This window comes from Coloeus monedula, assembly GCF_965178545.1.
Source record: "Coloeus monedula genome assembly, chromosome: 4".
Lineage (NCBI taxonomy): Eukaryota > Metazoa > Chordata > Aves > Passeriformes > Corvidae > Coloeus > Coloeus monedula.
The window spans coordinates 53,719,826-53,743,033 of record NC_138784.1 but is presented as its reverse complement, the minus strand read 5'-3'; the positions used below and the strand labels follow the sequence as shown (position 1 = coordinate 53,743,033).

Here is a 23,208-nt window from a genome sequence, read left to right as displayed (position 1 = left end):
CTTCCCAGTCCTTTGATCATCTTTGCGCTGGACCCTCTCCAGCCTCTCCATGTCCTTTCTTGTGTAGTGGGGACCAAAACACAACCTTCCAGGTGCAAATATTTTGTCTTGGATAAAATCCCAAAGGAGTGGATTTTTTTCTTGATTGGAAAATTAGGTTTGCATGGTATTTAAGGTGACAGAGAACCATCTTTTTGTACATCAATCCATCATCAAGCTATATAAGAGATCAAACTGTGGAAACAGTTGCCTTAGGACAACTATACTGATTTGGAACTGTGGAGAATTCCATAAACCAGTAACAGAAAGCTTCTCTGAAAACTGACTAGTCAGACATTTTAATCCAGGATGATCACTGGAATATGATTCAGAAGGAACCATTAAGACCACCAGCAGGACAATTACTTAAGGTGCTGTCACACTTCTTATAAAGGACAAAGCCAGTCAAGAGGAGGGCACAGCAGTACTCATCTTGCATTCCTCTGAACCTCATCTCAGTAATGACATATCACCAATGAAACTATTGGCCAGGAAACAGATTATTCTCTGCCATCAGAGAAAAGAGCTTTCTGAGAAATAATTTACCTATTTTGTTATATACACAGAAGAACCTGGAGCAGATTGAGAACAACTGGAGGAGGTCATTAAGAATGAGGAAGACAGGACACAACTGAGCTGGAGGCAGAAGAAAAATAAACTAGGAGCCATGTTCTTTTTTATTTTGGGGTAAGACTGGAGGAAGCAGAAGGATGTTCTGCATTGAAAGTTTGTTTTAGGAAAAACTCACCAAATTGCTTCAACTCCAATATGCTGAACCAGCCTTCAAAAGAAACCTATTTGGACATCAGATGATCAAAGCAGGGGTAGAAAAACTGAAAGCCTGAACAGACAATGCATCAGTGTTTCTGAACCTAATTAACACATGCATCAACTAACTTCCAAAGGGATTATTCCCATTTTATTGTAGAACTTTCCAAGAACATAACAAAAGTATTTTCATGCTTCTATTGAATGACTTATGCTTTAGCCAATTCTTTAAAATAGAATGTTTAGTTATATGCAGTAATTCAAATGTGAAATTTGGTTATTTCTGAAACCCTAAGTACAAAAACTCACCTGTCAAATTAAAATAAATGATCCTGTCTCAGACCTAGGGTTAGCACTGCAAATATCCAAAGCAGCAAATATCTGTTAAGTTTCTTTATACTCCTAAAGACAGCCAGAGGTATAAATAAAGTAATTCAACTTGTTTCATTCCATTTTTCTGAGTGCTCATTTCACACGGGAACTCTGATGTTCCTAGGCAAATTATATTATTAAGGGGACTATATCAGTCTTTCAGACAGTGAATGAATGGTTTGGTCCTTCATGTCATTTTCTGATTTAAGATCATATTTGTTATGATGCCCTCAGTCCTGTCTTGGAAGCTGGCTCAGATACCCAAACTGTTTATGTAAGGTGCTAAAAGGTTGTCATGTTCAAGCACTAGATTCAAACAAATACATCTTAGCCGGTCTCCAATAAAACACCCTTACCCAAGCAAGCAATGAACAAAAGCTAGGGACAAAAACGTATCAGTTCCCAGAGGTTTGCATTTAAAAGACTGCTGTTAAGAAAATGGGATATTGTATGTCATAAAATCATCACATAATGAAAGTAATAACAATGAGTTATGGGTTTGGCTCTGGTCCACCAAAGTTTCCAGATGCTTTGCAAAATGTACAAACCTACAGTCTGGACTCAGTTACAAAGCTTCAGTTACTTTGGTGGGGTTATGCCAGGCTGGCACAGCAACAGCTGAATGCAGGCTCAGTCCTCATTTGCTACAATAAAATGCAAAAAATATAACACAGCTTAAGAAAAAAATCCAAGTTTATTATGGATTACAGTAAACTGCTTCATAATGTCAACATAAAATATGCAATATATCTGAAAAGAAATGCATGAATGTAAGTAAAATAAAGAGAATAATCTTTCCCTTTTACACAAAACAATTTCATGCAGTTAATGTTGACTTCTCTGCTGGACATTTGAACACCCTGGGTCTCACAGCTTGAATTTGCTTTCAGGTCATTTTGAATATGTGTTAGTCATCACACATAATTTAAAAGACTTCTGAATATTTATTATTAGTTTTGAAAATGCATCCTAGTCATGTGTCCAAATCTTGAAATGTGTGGCCAAAGCTGTGTGCACAATTGAGATCAGTATGTTCAGAAGTGTATTTTTCATCACAGAACTAAAGATGGCTGGGGTTCTGTGAGCCAGGCACCTTTGCATCCCTTGGCAAAAATCAAAAATTCCTTAAAATAAACAAAAAGAAAGGTGCCCATTTTATCTTTATTACTGCAAGTTAAGAACTGCTAATAGTGAGACATAATGCAAGTTTCTCCCACTGTGATCTACAATGGTTTTTAGCTGTTTACATGATGCCTTTATTAGGGATGTCTTTTCTTCTTAAAGGTTTTTTGCCGGGTAGCATTGCTTATCACACCAACTGTATGTAAGTGTTGGCAATACTGGGAACTGCCATTTATAAAAGCCTACAGTCCACTTTCTCTATCAGGAAACAGTGGGCCTGAGCCTTAGCATCCTGCCAAATAAACTGTGAAGAAGCCTTCCCTGGGGTCAGGTAAAAGGAAACAGAGTGGCTCCTTCTGAGTATTTTCTACATCATCCAGAAAACTGGGCAGCTAATGTATCTGCTCAGCCAAGGATTCACAGACCATGTCCTTACATCCTGGATCTCAAAGTACTGTTCACCAACAGCCTCTAAAGTGCTCAGTGATTTGGTGCAATATTTAAGAGGGCTGAACCCTGTTTGCATTTTTCATAAATATCAAAGCACGACACCATGCAAAAGAGCAAAAAGATTTAGAAGACAAAAGTCAGGAGCACTGATAGACACTACAAATATTCTTCTGTTTTAGGAGTAAATAAATAATGACTGTCCTGGACAAATGTGAACGTGGATAAAACTATACACATCCCAGACCTAATAAATATATCTTAGGACTTTGGGCCTGAAAAGATGGATACATATGGTATTACTCAGAACAAGTTATCCCACTGACTTCAGTGGAAATGTCCAATGTGGGAAGTCAAGCATGCATACAACTTTGAAGAAAAATGCACTAGATCTTCATGTTCTCCCTCTGAAACCCCAACAAGCCATGGGGATTAGAGGTCTCTGAAGTATTTTCTGTCTTTTTGCTGTTACTATATTGTTGTTTAGTTCACACATTCTATATAGTGTTCCCTTTTGTCTAGAATTTGCTTGGCAGCTCATAGAGATTTTTGTTACTATCATAACCAATTTCCAGCACATCCACACTCTCTCACAATAAAATTCTGAAGTCTTAAACATCTGCCTCAAAAAAAGCCCCCCAAAAGTACCACTAAATTAAAATTGTGCAACTTTTCTGTCAAGTATTTCATCTCTTGAAAAAGATATTATGGCATATTGCACAAAAAATTTACTTAGGAATGTTTTGATTTTGATTAAAAGAAGACAATCGTTCAAGAAGTTTTTTTCCAATATCTTTTTTTGATTTTTATCTGTAGCTCAATATTATGAAAAACACTAGGCTATTGGATCAGGAAAGGTATAGCACAATGGTGACAGTTATCAGGAGTATCAGGAGGGTTTTTGAGTTGTGACAACATACTTCCTAGAAAAAAAATCATATAGCAACAAGAGGTCATGGAAATTCCTCATCTGATCAGGTGACCAGCCAGCAACATTCAGGGAATTCAGGGTTTGGTACAGGTACTGAAACACAGGTATCTAGGGCCGCTTGGATGCATGAAGGTGCAGTATGCACAGTCCCAGTCTCTTTGGGATCAGCAGCTTGAAGGAAGGTGTGATACTGAGCTTTTAATGTGATAAGAAGTTAATATTGAGGCAATTGATACCTGCTCCCTTTCTCTTTGTATCCCTTTCATGTGGCAGTTCCTAGTAGGTTCCTTGATCCTTTTCTAAAGTGATTTCATTGCTAAAGATGCAGGAGTTGGGAACTTCCCTGCTGAAGTTTTTCCTTTCCTTGGAGGAACTCAAACTAAGAGGTCAGAGTGAGTGGAAGCATTCCTCAGCTATTCTCCCAGCAGAGTCTGGTATGGCCAGGAAAAGGCTTGTGCCTTTGTACCCCACTGAGGTCAATAAAGAGAAAGCTGACTAAGGGGTAGGGACCACCTTGAGATATCAAGACAGCCACTTATTTAAATTTTTAAGCCTTTTCAGGTTCTTCTTAGGTTTTGGTTTTTCGGGGTTTTTTTGCTGTTGTATGTGCCATCCATGAAGAAAACAGAGCCTCACAGGGAATGTCTGAAGGAAGAAGAAAATAATGGGAAATCCCTAAAACACAGGAGGAATGATTCCACAGGGAAGCACAGGCACTATTTTTATTACAATCTATTAGTGGTATGAACTGAAGATGTTGCAGCTGTCCCAAGGAATTTTATAAATCAAGGCATCCTACAGGACTGTAGTGAGTTTGCATTTCAAAGTTTTAGTACTGGGGGAAGCTATAGGGATGGTTTCTGTGAGATGCTGCCAGAAGGTTCCTCCATGTCCAACAGAACCAATGCCAGCCAGATCCAAGACGGACCAGCCACTGGTCAAGACTGAACCAATCAGAGATGGTGGTAGTGCCTCTGGGATAACAGGGTAAAGAAGAATTTAAAAAACTTATTGTGCAGAAGTAATTGTGACCAGAGAAGAGCAGAGTGAGAATATGTGAGATAAACAACTGTGCAGACACCAATGTCAGTGCAGAAGGAGGGAGAGAAGGTGCTCCATGTGCTAGAGCAGAGATTCCCATGCAAACCATGGTGCAGACCATGGTGTGACAGGCTGTGCCCCTGCAGACTATGGAGGTCCATGGTGGAGCAGATATCCATCCACAGCCCATGGGGGAACCCCATGCAGGAGCAGCTGGACGCCTGAGAGGAGGCTGTGAAACCATGGGAAGCTTGTGCTGGAACAGGCTTCTGGCAGGACCTGCGAACCTCTGGAGAGAGGAGTCCGTGCGGGAGTAGGTTGTTGGCAGGACTTGTGACTCCACAGGGGACCCACACTGGAGCAGTCTGTTCTGGAAGGATTGCACCCTGTGGAAAGGGGTGCATGCCAGAGCAGTTAACAAAAAACTGCAGTCTGGGGAAGGACTCACACTGGAGAAGTTTGATGATGACTGTCTCCTGTGGGAGAGATGTCATGCTGGAGCAGTAATAAGGACTCCTCTCTCTGAAGAGGAAGCAGCAGCAGAAATAACATGTGATGAACTGGCAGAAACCCCCATTCCCCATCTCTGTGCACCACTGGGGAGGAGGTACAAAAATCAAGAACAAAGTTAAACCCAGGGAAGGAGGGAAGAATGGGAAGAAATGTGTTTTTAAGGTTTATTTTACTTATTATCCTACTCTGATTTTGATTGGTAATAAATTCAACTAATTTCCCTAAGTCTGTTTTGCCAATGGCAGTTATCAGTGAGTGACCTCACCCTGACCTTATCTTGACCCACAAGCCTTTCATTAGACTTTTTTCTCCCCTGCCAAATGGAGGAGGGGAGTGATAGGGTGGCTTTGGTGGGCCTGGGTCAAGCCTGGATCAACCCACCACAAAGACATACGAGGAGCAGACATAAATAAAATAGACAATTCTAATGGAAAATAAGACAGTTTCTCACATCTGGAACAGAGATAACAGTTTCATTCAGAAACTCTCAAATCATAGATTCACAGAATGTCCAGAGTTGGAAGATACACATAAGGATTATCAAGTTCAGCTACTGGCACAGGACAGCCCCAAGAGTCACACCATATATCTGAGAGCATCATCCAAACACTCCTTGAACTCTGTCAGGCTGGTGCTGTGACCACTTCCCCGGGGAGCCTACTCAAGTGACCAACCACCCTCTGGGTGAAAAACCTGTTCCTAATATCTAGCCCAAATCCTTTCTGACACAGCTTCATGCCATCAAAGGAAAAATGCTGGCCAGAACACTGGCCACAGGTTAAGTGAATTACACATAATCACAGACCTTTAAACCAAATGCCCTAGAGAAGACAGCATCTCTTCATCAGGCTCAACGTTGTGTAAGTGAAGGTGGCTCTATTCTGCAATGACTTTCAGAATTTCCCCCTTTTTAATGGGATTAGACAGAGGAGGCAATGCATTCCTTAGAGACAAAGGAATAACAGAATGACAGGCTGAGACTATAGTCCACCTGTACTACATATTACTCAAATTCTCTACTGAAGTCCACAGGACTTCTGCATATGGTGGCTCATTGTCATGGCTGTTTCACTTTTCATGCCATGCTCAGACACTAAGCCACTCACAACTGCTCCTTCTTAAATAAACTCCAGAAGCCTTTGATCTGTTTTCTACAAGGCTTCCCAGCAGATATTGGCATCTACTTTATTTTTCAGACAACACCAATGGAATGAGATTTATGAATAACTTCTGTCTGAAGCATTCTGGTTGCAAACAGCTGAGTACATGCCACTCAATGGAAGACTTATGATCAGCAACAGAAGTTTGTTTCTCTCCTAAAACTTCTATATTTTTCAAGGTGAGAACCACTGCTAATGTGACCAGCACATGAAGACTGACAGTTTTACACTGAAGATCCAACTGTGGTTGACACTAATTTGGAAAATTTTTGACCAGATTAATGTGCAACGCATCTTCAGGTGATGCTTAAAGGAGTTTTAAAATTTATGCATTTTATTACAAAGTACAGGCATTAGCTTCAGAGCATCAGGTATCTGAGTTTGCAGTATCAGTCACAAAAAGAAAAATACCAAAAGCACCAGGGGAAAAATCTCAGGTTGTAAAATGAAAAGCTACAGCACTGAATACTGCCAGTAAGTAACATATTGCTGCACTTCATACAGAGCAGTACGTGTAAATGAACAGATAACTGAGATAACTGGAAAATATGCTTAATTCAACAGAATTAAATGAGAAACAGAACTATGTTTAATCATAACTATATGAACAAAAATCTAAGTAAATAAATATACCAAAAGTATTGCAAAATAGACCACAATAATTCTTTATAAAGAGATCTAATACTGCAAAACCTAGGGATCCAGACATAGCATGAGAGAAATGGTTTTGTCTTCTTTGATACACAGTGAAATATGCTCCTAATCAATGTTTCTCAGCAAATAGGTTGACTGTCTTTAGCAAAAAGGCAAGGACTCGTTTCAAGAGTGGTAGTATATGTAAAAGCAGGTAAGTGACCGTCAAGACTCCATTTAAAGTTCAAGCTCATTTTCTTCCAGTAACTAGTCAGACCCCAGGACACCCTTGCTGAGGTACTCATGTATTCCATCCTGTTTTCTGCAATGCATCCCACCTTTTCTCTATGAATTCAGCTTTAACTGGTCACCATTTTCATTGCAACATCCTGCAACTAATTTAGGCAGGTTATTATAAATGTTTATACTTATTTCAATTTGATAAAAAAAAATAGATCACTGGGTAAGATTTTCATTCATAATTCCTAAGTTAACAAGCATCTGTAATGGCTGGAGGTTCTTAACCTAAAAGGAACAAGGCTGGACTTGATGCTGACCTGACTGCAACTACTCTGATGAGACTCATTTAAATTCCTTCCTTGTTTATATCTACACACTCTAGCCTTGAACAAAATCAGAAACACTTATTGTCCACCAACATTCCACACTCTTTTATGTTGCATTATGTTTAGTAAACACTTAACTTGACAACATTCATCACACAGGGAATTTGTTTTATTTGTGCAGCTAAACAAAATAGGTTGAAAGCACAAACACACAAGTATTAAATGGCCTGAATTCCAGATGGCTTGCTTTCTCCATAAAGTAACAGTATCTGCTGAGATGATCATGGTACTGTAGTTCTTTCTCCTTACCAAATGCATGCAGTAGGAAGTTTTCCTCTGCTCTTTTGTCATCTTCTTTGCTGCTCTCTTATTTCATGACCTCTGTGTTAATCCTTCTATTCTTCCTATTAGCGAGTTTAAGCAGGCAAACTTCAAACAGACTAGTGATGGGTCACAAGGTTTAATGGGCATGTAGATAATCATCTAAATTACGTTTCTGCAGCTGATGGGCCAGACAGGCTTAGAGAGTAACTTTACCAGCTTTCACTGTTAATCAGCAAGGATTGTATGTCTCAGTATGTATCTGCCTTTGCCTGCCTCCCCGAGGGCCTGGGTCATACTGACTGATTAACAAAGGCAGCTGCATTAGCTTTCTTCTCCTGAAAAGTGTGGCATGGAGGCCCAAATGACTTGAAAGGCAAATGTGACCACAGCTCAAACACCAAGCACTCTCTTCTCATCACAGTGGAATTGCTGGCCCTCCTCTTGAAGGTTATGATACTCGGCACAACAGTTGTTGCCAATTTTCATGATCTGTTAACACTTAGGAAGCCTTATGCTCGAGGCTCTTCTTTCAAATCCATTGTGGTATCATCAAGGGGAAAGTTCAACAGGCTATTTCACATTTTCAGATGAATTTGAGAGCAGTGTATGAGGTGAACCAAAAAGAATACACCAATTGAACTGTCAATAATGAATGCCCTGGATTTCAGCTTTGAAACACAAACTGTAGAGGGCCAGGTAAAGAGAATAACAGTTCTCTGTAGGATACAGACAATTTTACAACCACAGAAATAGCAACGGATCTATACTGCGAACCTGCTTTTCTCAGCAAATAAAAGTATATAAAATCTGAGTCTCCTCTTTGTCATATATTGGAGATTGTGTTTTATATAAGTGATTGTGTTTTATACCTACCCTGATTCCAAAAGGAACACAAGCAGTGGTGGATTGGCTTCCTGACTTTGGCAGAAGTTTTTCCTTCAGGTGTTGGACTTATCTTACATAGTAAATACTTTTCAACGACTCATTTTACTGCTCTTTATCAAGTTGTTAAATAAGCACAAAATCAGACCAATTAAACTATTCTTATCCCTGCAAGAAACTTGTACCATCTTACTTGGGAGGAACATAGGCCAAAACCAGCAGTCTTTAGAACAGTAGAACCTTCTTCATACATTTACAGCTCTATACGGAAAAGAATCTGACAAGCCAGCTAGGATTCTAATTTGGATCTCAATTAAGAACATTCTACAAGAAGAAACTACTGAGGAACAAAGTAAAATAATCTAGAACATTGACTTCCTTATTTGTCTCTTGAACTTTAAGAAAAAAAGTTGGATTCTAAGTTTCCATAAGTTTTTCGAGATGAAACTACAAAGCATCTAGATTTCTGTGACCTAGGTATAACCACTTCTGACTGATGTTAGAGACATACACGAATTAAGCTAAATACTTCTATAATTCTACAGTCCATGAAGTATGCCATTTCTCAAACTTCTTAACAAGGGTGACCAAATTTCCCACTTTTATCACGGACAGGCCTAGAAGTCAAGGACTGCCCCATATTGCGATAAAATCTTCAGGTTTGTATTCAGTTTTGTATTCACTGAGATATGGAATTATCCCATTTCCTATCTTTTGTGGGGTAGCCTGAGTAAGTTACTGACTCCTAGAGCCACAGGATCCACAGCTCTTTCAAAGAGAACAAAAATGGTCAAACCTCTATACCAGATCATGAGACCCACAGCAGGATTTTGGTCATGTCACATCTTCTTTACCAAAATAGCACACAGGGAAAACAATCTGCATTTCAAATATGCATTGTGACTGTATAGCTGGAAGAGGTGACAGCCTTTATGCCATGCAGCAATAAATCACTTCACTCTTCATTGTTCTATTGCACCATTTGGCTGAATTGCAGAATTATCCTTTTGCTTAACTTTACCAAATTAGAATTTTAAGACTGTCATTAAAAGTCCAGACAAATTGCTATGAAGACTTATGATGTCATTACTATGACTCATTAGACTTCCTTTTATATCTTCATAACAACCTATACCCTCTACTTCACTTTACAGCTTTTCAATGCCTAAACGCCACCAATAATTTCCACTAGCACCAAAAACTGAGATCATCAAAGACCAGCTATTGTTTCTGGAGATGCAATAGGAGGCATACTCTTTTCTGCAGACTCATTTTTTGATCCTACATCTGAAGATAAGTCTAGTTAGGTTAGATAAAAATCACATGGAAGTCAAAGGGAGTCTTTTCCCGGTTCAATGGACCTGAATTAAGGATATTTTTCTCTACTGTTATACACACCACAAAGTTGGGCACAGAAGCTTTTACTAAATCCAAATGACAGTCTACTTGGAGAGTCCCAGAACTGGAAGAGCTGAGGTGTACAACTGTGTTACTAAGGAACATGCAACTTCTGTGTGCCCCAAACGTGACTCTAGACAGTTTTTCCGTACACCCCTCATGATATGTCTATGAGCATGACTGAAAGCCTTGCAGAATAATAAGCTCATGTACCAGAAACTGTGATATTCCATTAACACGTTGCTGGAATGGCCTGGGTGCCATGTAGCAGAGGCACCTTGTTTGCTCCTTGTACTTAGACCAGCTTACACACAGTCAGCACAAACAGCCCCTTCACTCTAATGTCACACTAGCCTTTTAACAAGTGCCACCATTCACCAAAAAATGTTAACAAGGCACCACAGAGCCCTGGTGTATCACACAAACCTATTGAAGTTTAACCTTAACAATAACTTTTGCTTCAGTAAAAACTGCAGTGACTACTTATGAAAACCCCACAGATTTACCCTCAACATACTTTGCAAATACTTCACCCACATGCCTGTACTGATTTGTCTATGATTTATAAACTGCCAGTCTGATCATGGTTGTAATACTTTGTGTGCTGTCATACAGTGCAAGTTATTTCTAATTAATGAACTTTCTCTTCATGAATCAGGTACATTGACAGAATGCAAACACTGACACAGCTATTTACCCAAAACATAAACTAAGTATTTCAGTGAGGCTTCAGAAACTTTGGTTGACCCCTTCTTCTTCCCCTCCCTCTTCAATTATTGTACTTTTAAATGTTATTGGATTTTCTGGAACTTGTAAAGGAGAACTGCTTAACTCAAACTTTGGCGTTTTCATACTTACGTGGTTCATTCAAAGACCTGTAAGGCTTTATGCTTTACTGAGGAGTTAATTTTTAAATCCTGACATTGTATAGTTGAAAATGGAAGCATCAAAAAATTATGGGCTTCACTCTACCTTGCTAATTTAGCCTAGTTAATGTAGGCAACGCAAATCCTGACCTAGCATGGTGATTGAGACAGCTAAGCTAGGTTCCCTGTGTAATCATGGAAAAACAACAGCTGGTAGAGGGAGGCAGAGTCCTCAAGTACATCTTCTGTTCCTCTCCAGAGATCTCAGATGCCTTCACAAGGTAATATCATCAGTACAACAGAGGGCACGACTCAAGAGGACCTGCCTCTGCCTGCCCAGCATCCAGCTCCAGCAGTGCCCTTCTGTAGGTAGGAGCAGCCAGAAAGAAGCAACTCATCTACTCAGGCTGGGCCAGGAACCCCCAAACACCTTCTCTCTTGGCTGGCCTCAGGCTGAGGTGATTCGAGCGTGTGGCTCCCTCCTTCCCCTAAAGGACCATCAAGCTGTAGCTCTCTGCCTGAACTGCACCGCAATGCAGCAATGCATGGAGGAATTACTGTGTAGGGCAGAGAGAGGAAGCAAGAATAAGCAGAAAAAATGTCTGTGCTACGAGGAATCTTTTGCAAAAGTTACTGCTACCAGTTCTCTAGCAAAATGTAATTGATTCCAGTGGTGTTACTGGACCTGTATTATCTTAAAAACATCAAAAATAAGAGCAAAGAAGGACATAACTGAAAATCTAAATATGTGGGATGATTGCCTGATAACTTAGCACAAACAAAAAACCACATAGCTGACACGAATTATATAAAATAGGTTTTCTGATAAACTTTTCCAGAGAACAGTGTTCTCCCAGGAGCAGAATTGCCTACCCAGCATTTACTGTCATCTGTCTCTTTTCACAGCCACCCGCAATGATTTGCTGCTATTATTTAAAAAGACATTTTAATCCTTTAGTTAAAGGCAAGGAATCAGAAAAACCTGGATCTCTTCCAGTCTGTACTAACAGTCTGTCATGGGCTCAGAGATAGCAGTGTATCTACAGAATCTGCACCCACAGCACTGTATCTGCCTCAGTATCTCCCTGTCCTGCAGCACAGCAGGGAGCAGCTGAATGTCCAACCATACACCCCACTAGCACCAGTGGGATTTTGTTCACCATTTGCAATCATACAGGTCACAATTTAATTCCCTGACCTTTTTAGTCATGCAATTATGAGTTTCTCCTTGGAGAGTTTATGGGCAGATCTTCATCTTCTCTATCTTTCATGTGTCATGCACACTCATGGGATGACATCAGTAATTGTATGAAAGGGGAGAATGACCTGAGCACACAAAAGAATGGAATTGCTCTGTCAGGTGATTGAATTTTATCTTTTATGGTTTTGTTCATCACATAATTATATACTAACGACATTTTTCTGTGGCAGCATAATAGCAAAATCTCCATTCAAGTCAGGAGTCACGTAACTGAGTATCTAGGAGGGTGGGATATTCCTAGAAAGACTGTGCTAAATTGCAAACACATAAAAGAGGAAAAGAATGGTAGGACATACTAAAATTTTCCACTGCTGAGGTAGGAGATGCTACAAACAACTCTACTTCTGTCAATAAATTCAGTGGTGCTGAAGAATGATATCACTCCTGACTTAGGAAGTTCTTATCCACAAGAGTGCCAAGCAAGGAAAGAAAGCTGCCTATAAAATTCTCAATCCTCAAGGGCTAATTATTATAGCAACTTAAAACTTCTTCTGGCTAATGATTATGAGCCAAATTTGTTTGTTGGTGTCATCCCAGTCACTATTGGCTTATAACTGTTGAATCTTTGAATCAGTATTCATATGGATTCAAAGCACTGGTGACAACTTATCTGCCGGTGATCTATGTCACACACAATTTCCTAAGTACAGTGCATCGTAATAATGACAAATGTAGCTGCTGCTACATGGAAACATCCACTCTCTTCAGTCTCTGCCTGAAACTTCTGGAAACATTTCCTGGAGGATATCTGGTATTAATCTTGAATCATATGCTTAACAGGAAATTTAGCTACATAGAGAAGACTAAGCACAACTAATAAAAAATCAGCAAAGCTTAAGCAAAATACTGTAAACTGGAAGACTATAAACTTTTCTCTGGGCAGCTGGAGCCAACATGAACTTGATCCTTAAAGTTTGGGCTCTGTAATATGGCATCCCCAAAGTATTGGAGAGTAGGATGATGGTCCTAGTCAGGCACAGCCTACTGGAGATAGAGAATAAAACGATAAATTTTTATTCCATGCTCAGAGCACAAGATGCCTAAATAGAAGCACACAAAACCTCATTGTTTTGCTGTTTCTTCCCATTTTATGCTGTAGTTGTGCCCATTTGCTGTCTGTGGCCTCTTCAGAGTCCAGCAGATGTCTCACAGTGAGCACTGATGGGAACTCATGACCACCAGATGATAGAGCAGACTGTCTATGAAGTTAACTTTGTAGGTGAAAGATGGGCCTGACTTCTATAGAAAGCCCAGAGCATTATACTAATTCCTTCAAATGATGGATCTATGCTCTGCTGAATTTTTGAGAGCTGTCCTTAAAGCAGCAGATACTGGCCACTGATGAAGATGTCAGCCTAGCAGCCACATCCTGATTCTGAGATCCAAAAGGAGTTCAGCACAGAACTGCATAAATATAAAGAATATCCATCACAATGGTTAATTGTTCCTCTGACTCATCTACAGAGCAATGCTTTAAATCGTCACAAAAATCTTTGGTATAATTAAGAAAATGTGGTAAGCTTTCTCTTCCCAGTTGTATAGATGTTGACAAAGACAGAACATGCTGACTCTACAAAGTTTTCTCTGAGATCACACACAAATTAACCCTCTACTTGAAAATTAGCTAAGTATATTTATTATACCTCTCTCCCTTCTATATCATCTTAAATATACTTTTTTAGAAGCACCAAGTTGTGTTATTCAACTTAGGTGTTTGTTCAGTTTATACTTACAGTGAATGGTGATCATACATCCCTTGATTTTTAAATACTTTAAAGCACCTTCAAGCAGTTTTTTAGATTATCCTAAGATGTTGTTTAACCCAGATGTTTAGGAAAATTACTAACAAATTCAGCAGTTTTATGCAAGTGAATTCATAAGCATTGCCTGGCATATATAATGAAAGAGAATTCATCTGTAGGTTTCTGTCAGGAGAGGTACTCAATCTCTATAATCTGGAATTGCTCCCTTGAAATTAACTGAACCATGCTGACATACAGCAGTTGAAGATGTAAGACCTCAACCTTCTTTTTATGGCAGCCTCTCTCTCCTAGCTCTCTATTTTGTGGTTTTCACCTGAACTGCTGACAATTTAACATGTGTTCAGTTTGCTACATATTTGTTCCTCAAGGCTATGCGAGCCTCGCTCTGTTTTTCCTGGGAAGTGGGTTGCAGTCACACAGAACCAAAATAATTTATAGATTAATAGCAATGCAAAGTACTTCTAGTGTTTTTTGTGTGTTTCCACCCATAAATCACTTCTACAATTTTTGAACATGAAGCTCCTGCTCATTCAAAACCAGCAAGAGCTTTAAACCCAATTTCAGTGTGAATTTCTTTCATGAAGAAAGAAAAAGCTGCCTGAAACAGCACCCACTAACCCTCCTTCTGTGCTCAGCTGCTCATTTCTGCCCCTGCACTTACCCCCTCCCTTGTGCTCACACAGAGAGAATGAGAACCTTATCCCAGAAACTGGTTTGTTTAAAAAAAAGGGTTTTCCCATCTGGTTCATGAGTAGCTGCAGGCAGGGAAAGGGATGCTTAAGTTGGCATTGCTCCTGGAAAACATGATTGTCATACTGTGCTCTCACCAGTGTTTCTGAGGAAAATTTAGATTTGGCTCTTTCAAATCGAATGAGTGAGCTTTTTGGTTGTCCCAGCCACTCCCTTCTTGAAATGAGTTAGCATTCTGGACTGCACAATAGTCAAAATATCTAACAGTTATACCAATACAAATTTCAAATGCTAAAATCTTTAAATCAAATAGTCCTCACTGAATCAAAACTTCCTCTTCTGAATAACAACAACAATAACAAAAAAGAACTCAAACTATTTTTTTGAAGTCTGGGGGATTTTTATGTTTTTTTCTGAAAAATTCAAAACCACTGGAAAAAATTCTCACCAGCTCTATATCTGAGAAGGTGGAAGAATGCAATGCATGATTGCTCCTATAATGGATATTCTTTTTTTTTCTCTGAAAGGGAAGTAAGCAAACTTTGCAAATAAGATACAGTCTGGTTGCTGATATAATTAGAATGTATATTCAGTTCCAGATATGCACTTGCCATGCCTTTTGAAGCAAGACACTCAAGCTCAGAACTGCCAAAAGGGTCAGTTGCTGCTACAATAACCACTGCAAAACCTAGGAGTCTTTCACAGCATCCACAATGTCCTTAGGACAGAAGAGATGGGTGGTTTGTAATAGGGTCACACGGAATCTAATAAAGCTACTGAGAAATCCAGAAGAGACTAATGTACTTCCAGCTTGTCCTACTACAGGACAAGTTCTTTGTTTTTCTCCTAAGTTGTTGGGGGGTTTTCTTGACATTATTTAATATTTGTGAGGTTCTTAGAAATCTTTGCATGAAAGTACTAGGCAAAGACTTAATACCCGTTTCTATAACTGACAGTTTTTACTTCTACTGTCGGGTATGAAAAGCTTTGCAATGGCAACAGCACACAGATTAAAATGAAGTAAAACCATTTTATTTTCCTTTGGAAATGTGTAACTTGAGCTGAAAAAAAAAAAAAAAGTATTCTCATATCTTTCATATCTTCCTGAGGATATGAATGAAATTACTTCCTTTTTTTTTTTTTTTTTTTTTAAGGCTTCTTCCTTTTTAAAGAGTTTTTTTCATCTCTACCCCAAAACATCTACAGTAAAGTTAAATACAGTTAATAAGCTAGGCTTAGGTCTTAATTGCTTTTCGATCAATGGAAGTTGAGTAGACAGAGAAATCAACATGTTGTTGCTAGCATCTTGATTCCAGCTGCATGGTGGCCATTTAGTGTTACACAGTCAGCAATGCAATGCCAGTATCTCATCTCATCTCATAAGCTCTCTTGGGCTTCTTAAGATATCTGGGCTCTAGGAAAAGAATATGATAAAAGGATTTGCAAAAATACAAGAGATAATAGTACATAAGAATAAGATGTTCTACAAAAATCAGGAAAGTTCATTCTCTCAGACATCAGAAAGGTATAGGACAGCCTGAACATCAGCCCACTGCACTGCACTGATTTTGGAATCAAATGTACAAATGCACAAAAGAAAATGACAGAGAATGAAACACACTATGCTATAAAAATAGCATTAGCTGTCCATTGTTCACAATATAAATGCAAACCCAAATAAATAACTGTATAATTAAAACACAACATCAACAACAAACCAAACCCAAACCCAAACCCACCCACAACCAACCAACCAACCACCAACCAACCAACCAAACATAACAAGCCATGTGGCAACAGGACACTGTAGGTACAAACAGGTACAGAAGTCCACAGGGTCAAAAGGTTCCCTAAGCACATCAGCAGTTACTCTCCATGATTGCAACTAGGTAAATATTAACAATCAAAGAGGTAGCATCCACACATTTCAAGTGAGTCATAGATAAATCTGTTTGCATTTTAAAGATAATGGGCAGTGTAAGAATGTATAAAATATTTTGTCCTTTACACTAGTATGTACATAGTCTGGGATCTTTCACTTGACAGTGATGCTGATAACTGTCTTAAGAGCTCACTGTTTATTCTGCTGACTGCCTTGGATTCTGACTATCTTCATATCACAGCTTCAGAGGTGATAATGAAAGGGCACCACTTCTTTCAAGGATACTTAATTTGAATATTGTCAGCAATTGCACAAAATTAAGTTCAAGCACAAATCAATAACCTCTCAATTTGCAGTCCAAACAATACTGCAAAATGCGGAACACAGAATGGAAGGCAACGAAATCTGCTGAAGGTGCTATTGTGAGATGACAGTTTATCCTATACTAATTTGGTTTTAATGGTGATATTATACCTGGTATCAAAAAGTACAGGAGACAATATTTTTTCCCTTTTTAGGGCTTCCAAGGCTTGGAATCACACACTTCTCAACTCAATACCTTGAAATTAATCCAGGATTATTCAACTTCATGAGAATTGTTAGACTGCTGGAAACCACATCCCACACTCTTTCTTTTTATTGTAAGCTTCCTTATAGTATCATCTTGCAGTGAAACCTGAATATCCTACTGGGATTAAACATAAAAGAAAGTTGGGAAAAAAAGTTGCTGGATTAGAATTTTAACTGAAGCCTTCTATGAGAAAGACCACACCACTATCAGTGGCCTTTCTCTCCTTGTGTGTGATCCCACTTGTGCCTAGTCAAGTGTCCAAAGTAGTCTCCATCAGTTCACGCTGTATTTATCCTTTTGCTCCTAAAACAGGTGTCTCATTACTAAGAGAACAAGTATTCATGCCACTGATGGGAGTGTATCAACTCACTCTGCAAGAGTGCATAATTTTTCTGGTATGAAGAGCAAAATGTAATGATGTTGTTTAAGACCTGAGTTTTGTATTGATAAAAAACCATAATTCTAAGCAAAAGACAATACATTCTATTCTAGCAAATAGGAAAAAATTCAAGCTTCTAAATGTTTTAGAATGCCATTTCTATCTCCAGCTCCAGCCTTTGTTTGTTTTTTAAAGGCACTCTCTGATAAGTTTGCCTCTAACATATCTAAAACTTGTTTTAGAATCTCACACTGTATCTTCACAGCACTTATTAGATACCACAAGAATGCTTTTCATCTCATTTTTACTCTGAACTCCCTAAGTCATCCCTAGCTCTGAACAACTGTATTAATTAGAGAGCAGTTATTCACAGAGGAGCAGAAAACCAAGCTCAATCAAAAGAAATTTCTAAATCACTTTTCATTTTTATCAGTCTAGATCTCTTTGCCTTCACAGTGCTTCAAAGATTCATACTCAGTCTCATAAATGCTATCATAAAACATTAACAACAGTGTAAACTCTGGTGTGGGAAGACATTTTTGAGGTTGAATTCCTGTTCCTACACTCAGATACATGCCCCAAATAAGGAAACAAAAAGAGCTTTTCTCACATCATTCCAGCCAGTGTATTCTAGTAATATAACTCTAGTTCAACTTACTGCTGTTCTCCTTTTCATATTAAGTCATACTTAAGATGTCAAGCAGGTTGCTGTACACCTGAACCGAAATCTCAGGTATTATATGTGTTTATTTTTATTTTACTGTAGCAACTACTAGGTGTAGTGTTGAGTCAGTACAAATAGTAAGAATATGGTCCTTGACCTTTTGAGCTTGTAAGAGAAGTCTAAGAGAAGAGAAAGACTGGTGGGCCAGACAACACCATAATCAGGTACTCAGGTCAGCAGTCAGTACACTATGACTACTACATACATTTTTTCTGGCAGTCCTGATTTGAAGATTGAGATAATTTTTGTCAACACAGAATTTGCTATCAACATTTATAATCTCTTTGGCTCCTGTTTTAAGCTCTAGTGCTCAAATCTCCGCAAGAAAAACAAAATTCCTCTTGATCTGCCCCATCATATAAAATGCTCTGCCTTCTATGATCCTGGTCTCCTGACCTCTTCTGCACTACATAGAAACCAGGGAAAGGAAGCAAATTTTGTTAAAGGATATATTAAGATCTTCATAAAGAAGATAAATAAAGATAGGATTAGATATTTGACATGAACATGGATGACAGTTTCAACACAACAGTTTTGAAAATTCTGCTTCCTGGTTGTAGAATTGTGACAAAATATATTACTCCCGGATGCTCTGGAATGAACCCACCAATCCTTTTAATCTGCCTAAAATTCCACAGATAAAAGCACTGCCCATGACTACCATTTCCAATGTCACTTCCTTCTTTGAACTGGCTGGCTTATCTTTTCCCACCATATCAAGTAGCAACCAACATTTAGTTGAAATGACAAACTTTTGAATACAAGTAATTCTGATCCAGCATGTGTCCCAGGTTTTCTCTCTTATGCATAATATTTTTATCATTATAGTTTCACTAACTGAAATCTACACTGTTAATTTCATTACCTTTCTTCCATTTCTGTGTCTAATTTAGTCTGAGCTCCCCTTTCCCAGCCCTTATTAAGCCCTATTGGACAGACTCTGGTCCTTTTTTCATTCAACAGACCCACTCCTTCCTAAGGATTGCTATTTGCTGGGAGTAAATTACATGCATTCTCAAATTTGTACTTGGATAAATGTGATGTAAGCAACAATAATCCCTTCCTTTGGAATTATGAGTGAGTCTTTTTTATTGTGTTTATTGATCTAGAATAAACAGTTTTCATTAATAAATTATGTAGCAGCATCTGTCTTGAACACTGATAAATAGACTGTCATCATAAATATCTTCCCTGGTAAAAGGAATTCCATGGCTCCAGTGTCAGAGAGAGACAGTTATGAAAAGTTTTGAGAAGGTTTAGCTGACCAAGGTAAGGATTAATTAACCTCGAGCTCTCAAATACATGGTAACAGGTACTTATGCTGGACTTACCTTTTATATCCAAAATGTTGTGTAAATGCTGAATTTCATACAATTAAAGTGCTTAGAACTCAGATTCTAATCTCAACAAAAACTGGCTCTACATGGCTCATGTACCCTAATTTATACCACTGAATGAACAGAAACCAGCTATTCCTATTAATGTGTATAGCAAAAAAATGAAGAGACAATACCTGCACAAACCCACACATCATATAGTCATCAAACAAAGGGAGACTGGGGCGGTCCTCTCGATAAATTGTGATTTTGTAGCTGCTCACGACCTCAGGGCTGGGCTGCGAATCATCCGTTAAGAGAATGATGACTTTGTTCAATCCAAGGCCAAGGGGATAGTTAGCAATGCTGCATGACAAAATAGGAAAGAAGTGGAATAAACACTAAAGACACAAAGATATACACTCCTTTATCTATGGCTGCTGAATTTCACTTGCTCCTAGAGATTGCTATTTCTAACATTTTCTTTGTATTACAAAATACATGAGATTTTAAATAAAAACAGTGTAAAATAAGATTTGTAAGTATTTGTAGTTCTTTCAAGAAGAAAAAATACTGAGAGTAAACCTTAGTGAAAGCAGTGGCAGTGGCAAATATTCTGACATGAAATCTGTGAATGAAATCATTAGGGACAATAATTCCCAGCAGGCCCAAATTTGTGATGAAGTCATCAGGGAGATAAATACAATCAGAAGTGTAGCTAGCTGCTGAAATTGTCCACTAGCCAAATGTGATGGATTCCCAGTTAAACTACTCAGAGTGACAAACCAGAGAAAAGCTGAGCTGTGCTCTTCTTCCTTCAGCAGGGAAATAAATGCTGAAAGGCACAGAACCTGCACATGCAGGACTTTTACTTTTCAGTGCTAAGACCATCTTGCTATTCTTTTTCATTCTACAAGGAAGCAATCTTTGAGGTTTTCACATATATCCATGCTGACTGCCAAGGCAGCTAACATTGAAACACCAAAATATTGGGTGGAAGAATTTAATGACAGTTTCTTTTGAAATTATTTTTTATTGAAAAAACAGGGAAACATATTGGGCATTAGATCAATAACAACTGCACAGACTTTCTGGTTAGTAACAGACATTCTAGTTCAAAGCATCTGCTTCACAGTCAGTCAAAAGATGCTAGGTTTGCTAAGCACTTCATGTCATGAAGCAAAGTTACCTCTGAAATAGTTAAGAATTTTTCTTCCCAAGTAAATCACTGTCCCTGTTCTCCCTTTTATCCACTCACTAATGGCTAGTATGCAAATAGGCCAGTTCTCTGGTTCTGAGGTACCTGACCCAGATAAATAAATACTTTTTGTCCTTCCCAACATTAAAAACTAGGCCATACCCAAAATACCTATTGGTTTTGTCCCTGGCACATGCTGTTTTCTCAGAGCTGGTTGGGAAAGCCAAAAGTGTGCCAGGGATCACAATAGCAATTAAACATCATGGTTTATTGTGGGTCAGTGCTCAAACATGATGTTTAGTGATGACTCTGCTCTCTCCTCTATCGTTCAGCTTTATAGTTCTCTAAGAGATCAGATAAGCTGGGACTCTTGTGGATGACAAAGTGACCCACTTAGTGGATGAGAGAAAGGCTGTGATTGTTGCCTACCTAGACTTTAATGAAGCCTTTGGCACTGTTTCCCACAGCATTCTTCTGGAGAAACTAGCTGCTCACACCTTACATTCACATACATTTTGCTGGGTAAAAAACTGGCTGGATGGCCAGGGCAATGATCTGGACATGGAGATTGAGGGCACCCTCAGTCTGTTTGCAGATAACAGGAGGTTGTAGCAAGGTAGGGGTCAGTCTCTTCTCCCAGGTGATAGGACAAAAAGAAATGGCTTTAAGTTTCATCAGGGGAGGTTTAGGTTGGATATTGGGAAGAATGTCTTCACTGAAACGGTTGTCAGGTATTGGAACAGGCTGCCCAGGAAAGTGGTGAGTCACCATGCCTGGAGGTATTTAAAAGTTGTGTAGATGTGCTGCTTAGGGATGTGGTTTAGTGGTGGACTTGGCAATGCTGGGTTAACAGTTGGACTTGATGACCTTAAGGGTCTTTTTCAATGTGACTTATTCTATGATTCTACGACAATTCCTTATAATACAACTATGACAAAAATGGATTATTCTCAGTTAGTAAACTTGAACTTACTTCTTCCTTTGAAGACAGCTGCCCTACTCTGACCCATGTAAGTAGACCAAGTCCAGCAGGGCAGCAGATTAGGGCACTGTGCAAAATTAACACCTGGATACAAAAGCTCAAATTCTCTGTCATCTTCTGTGTGCAGTGTAGTGATGGTCTGTCCCCACCCAGCTTTGATGTTGTCAGTGACTGCAGAAGATGGGTGAGATACTGCAATTGTACACTCCATTAAGCTAGAGTTAATTATGGCTTGAGAACAACATACAGACCACTGCCTTCAGGATAGTGAAAATAAATACAAGTTTCTCAGCATTGAACTCCCTCTGACATTCCCATGACTAATCTATTTGTGTCCTGGGTTTTTGGAAACAAAAAAAAATGTGGAACATGATGACATATTTCCAAAATTAAGTTTTTACACTCATATGTTTTTCTCGTACCTTGGCCCTTTCTTGTCATCGAGGTGTACGTGGCACTGACAGTTAGAGGGTTCTGCTCCTATTTTCACTGTCACCATGTCGAATGGCACTTCTGCATAGTATTCTCTGATCTTTGGGTTAAACTGAGGATTCAAGTCCAGCTGTGGACTGGTGAAGAGCTGTCTGATATGAGATAGGGTATCTTTATCTGTTCCAAGAAGGCATCAAAGAAAAAAAACTATGAAATGTATGAACATTTTGGAACTACATGCAACTTCTGGCAGATTGATAACATGTACAGTGGCAAGATATTTAATGCCTAGTGACTCAGAGACTCATAATCCTGCTGCAAAATTTTAATGGAGTTTGTAATGGCACTTGAGAAATTTGTAGGCCTTGGAGGGATTTTAAACATTCAGTGTCCAATCACTTTAGTCCTAGTCACAAAACTCAAAGCCTGTGTAAGCCTTTGAAAATGGAAGGATTAAGTCTGGGAGATCTGTCTCTAGTTAGTTAACTGAAACCTAAAGAAGAGGTAGGCCAAAATTCATAACCTACTTAGGTACCAGGCTGTGTACAGGGTTTATGCACAAGTGTAATTTCCAATAAAAATCAAAATAAGTTAGACATACTCTTACTGTTCATAAGAACAAGTCACGTGGAGATATCAAGACCCATGGGGTCATTTGCAGTACAGCTGGAAGAATGTTTTATTAAAATTCCTATATCAACAAATTCCAGCTCCTTTCCTGTGTATGAAATCTCCACAATCAAATCCTATTTGCTCAAATGTGTCCTTTATTTCATAGTGTTTGCCAAATTACTAATGAGAATAATTATTTGTTGGCAACCTACTTATGACAAATATTTTAATCCAGCCTATTGGATTCAGATTTACAGTATAATTACACATTCAAAACTGCTTTACACATATATTCACTAGTACATGTTTTAAACTGGGTACTACAGAAAATATTCC

General features: G+C 38.8%; 1 protein-coding gene across 4 annotated transcripts in view; it reads right to left on the bottom strand.

The window, feature by feature from the left end:
• The window catches only part of CPED1 (cadherin like and PC-esterase domain containing 1), a 142,605-nt gene that overhangs the window by 46,789 nt on the left and 72,608 nt on the right, over positions 1–23,208 (bottom strand). For all 4 annotated transcript variants that reach the window (XR_014226345.1, XM_082280310.1, XM_082280309.1 and 1 more), the window contains 2 exons: positions 22,251–22,437; positions 19,846–20,014 (listed from right to left, as the gene is read on the bottom strand). Coding sequence is in view for 3 of the 4 variants with exons in the window: in XM_082280310.1 (XP_082136436.1) it covers positions 19,846–20,014; positions 22,251–22,437 (356 nt within the window). In the remaining variant the exon portion in view is untranslated. The remainder of the gene's footprint in view (positions 1–19,845; positions 20,015–22,250; positions 22,438–23,208) is intronic.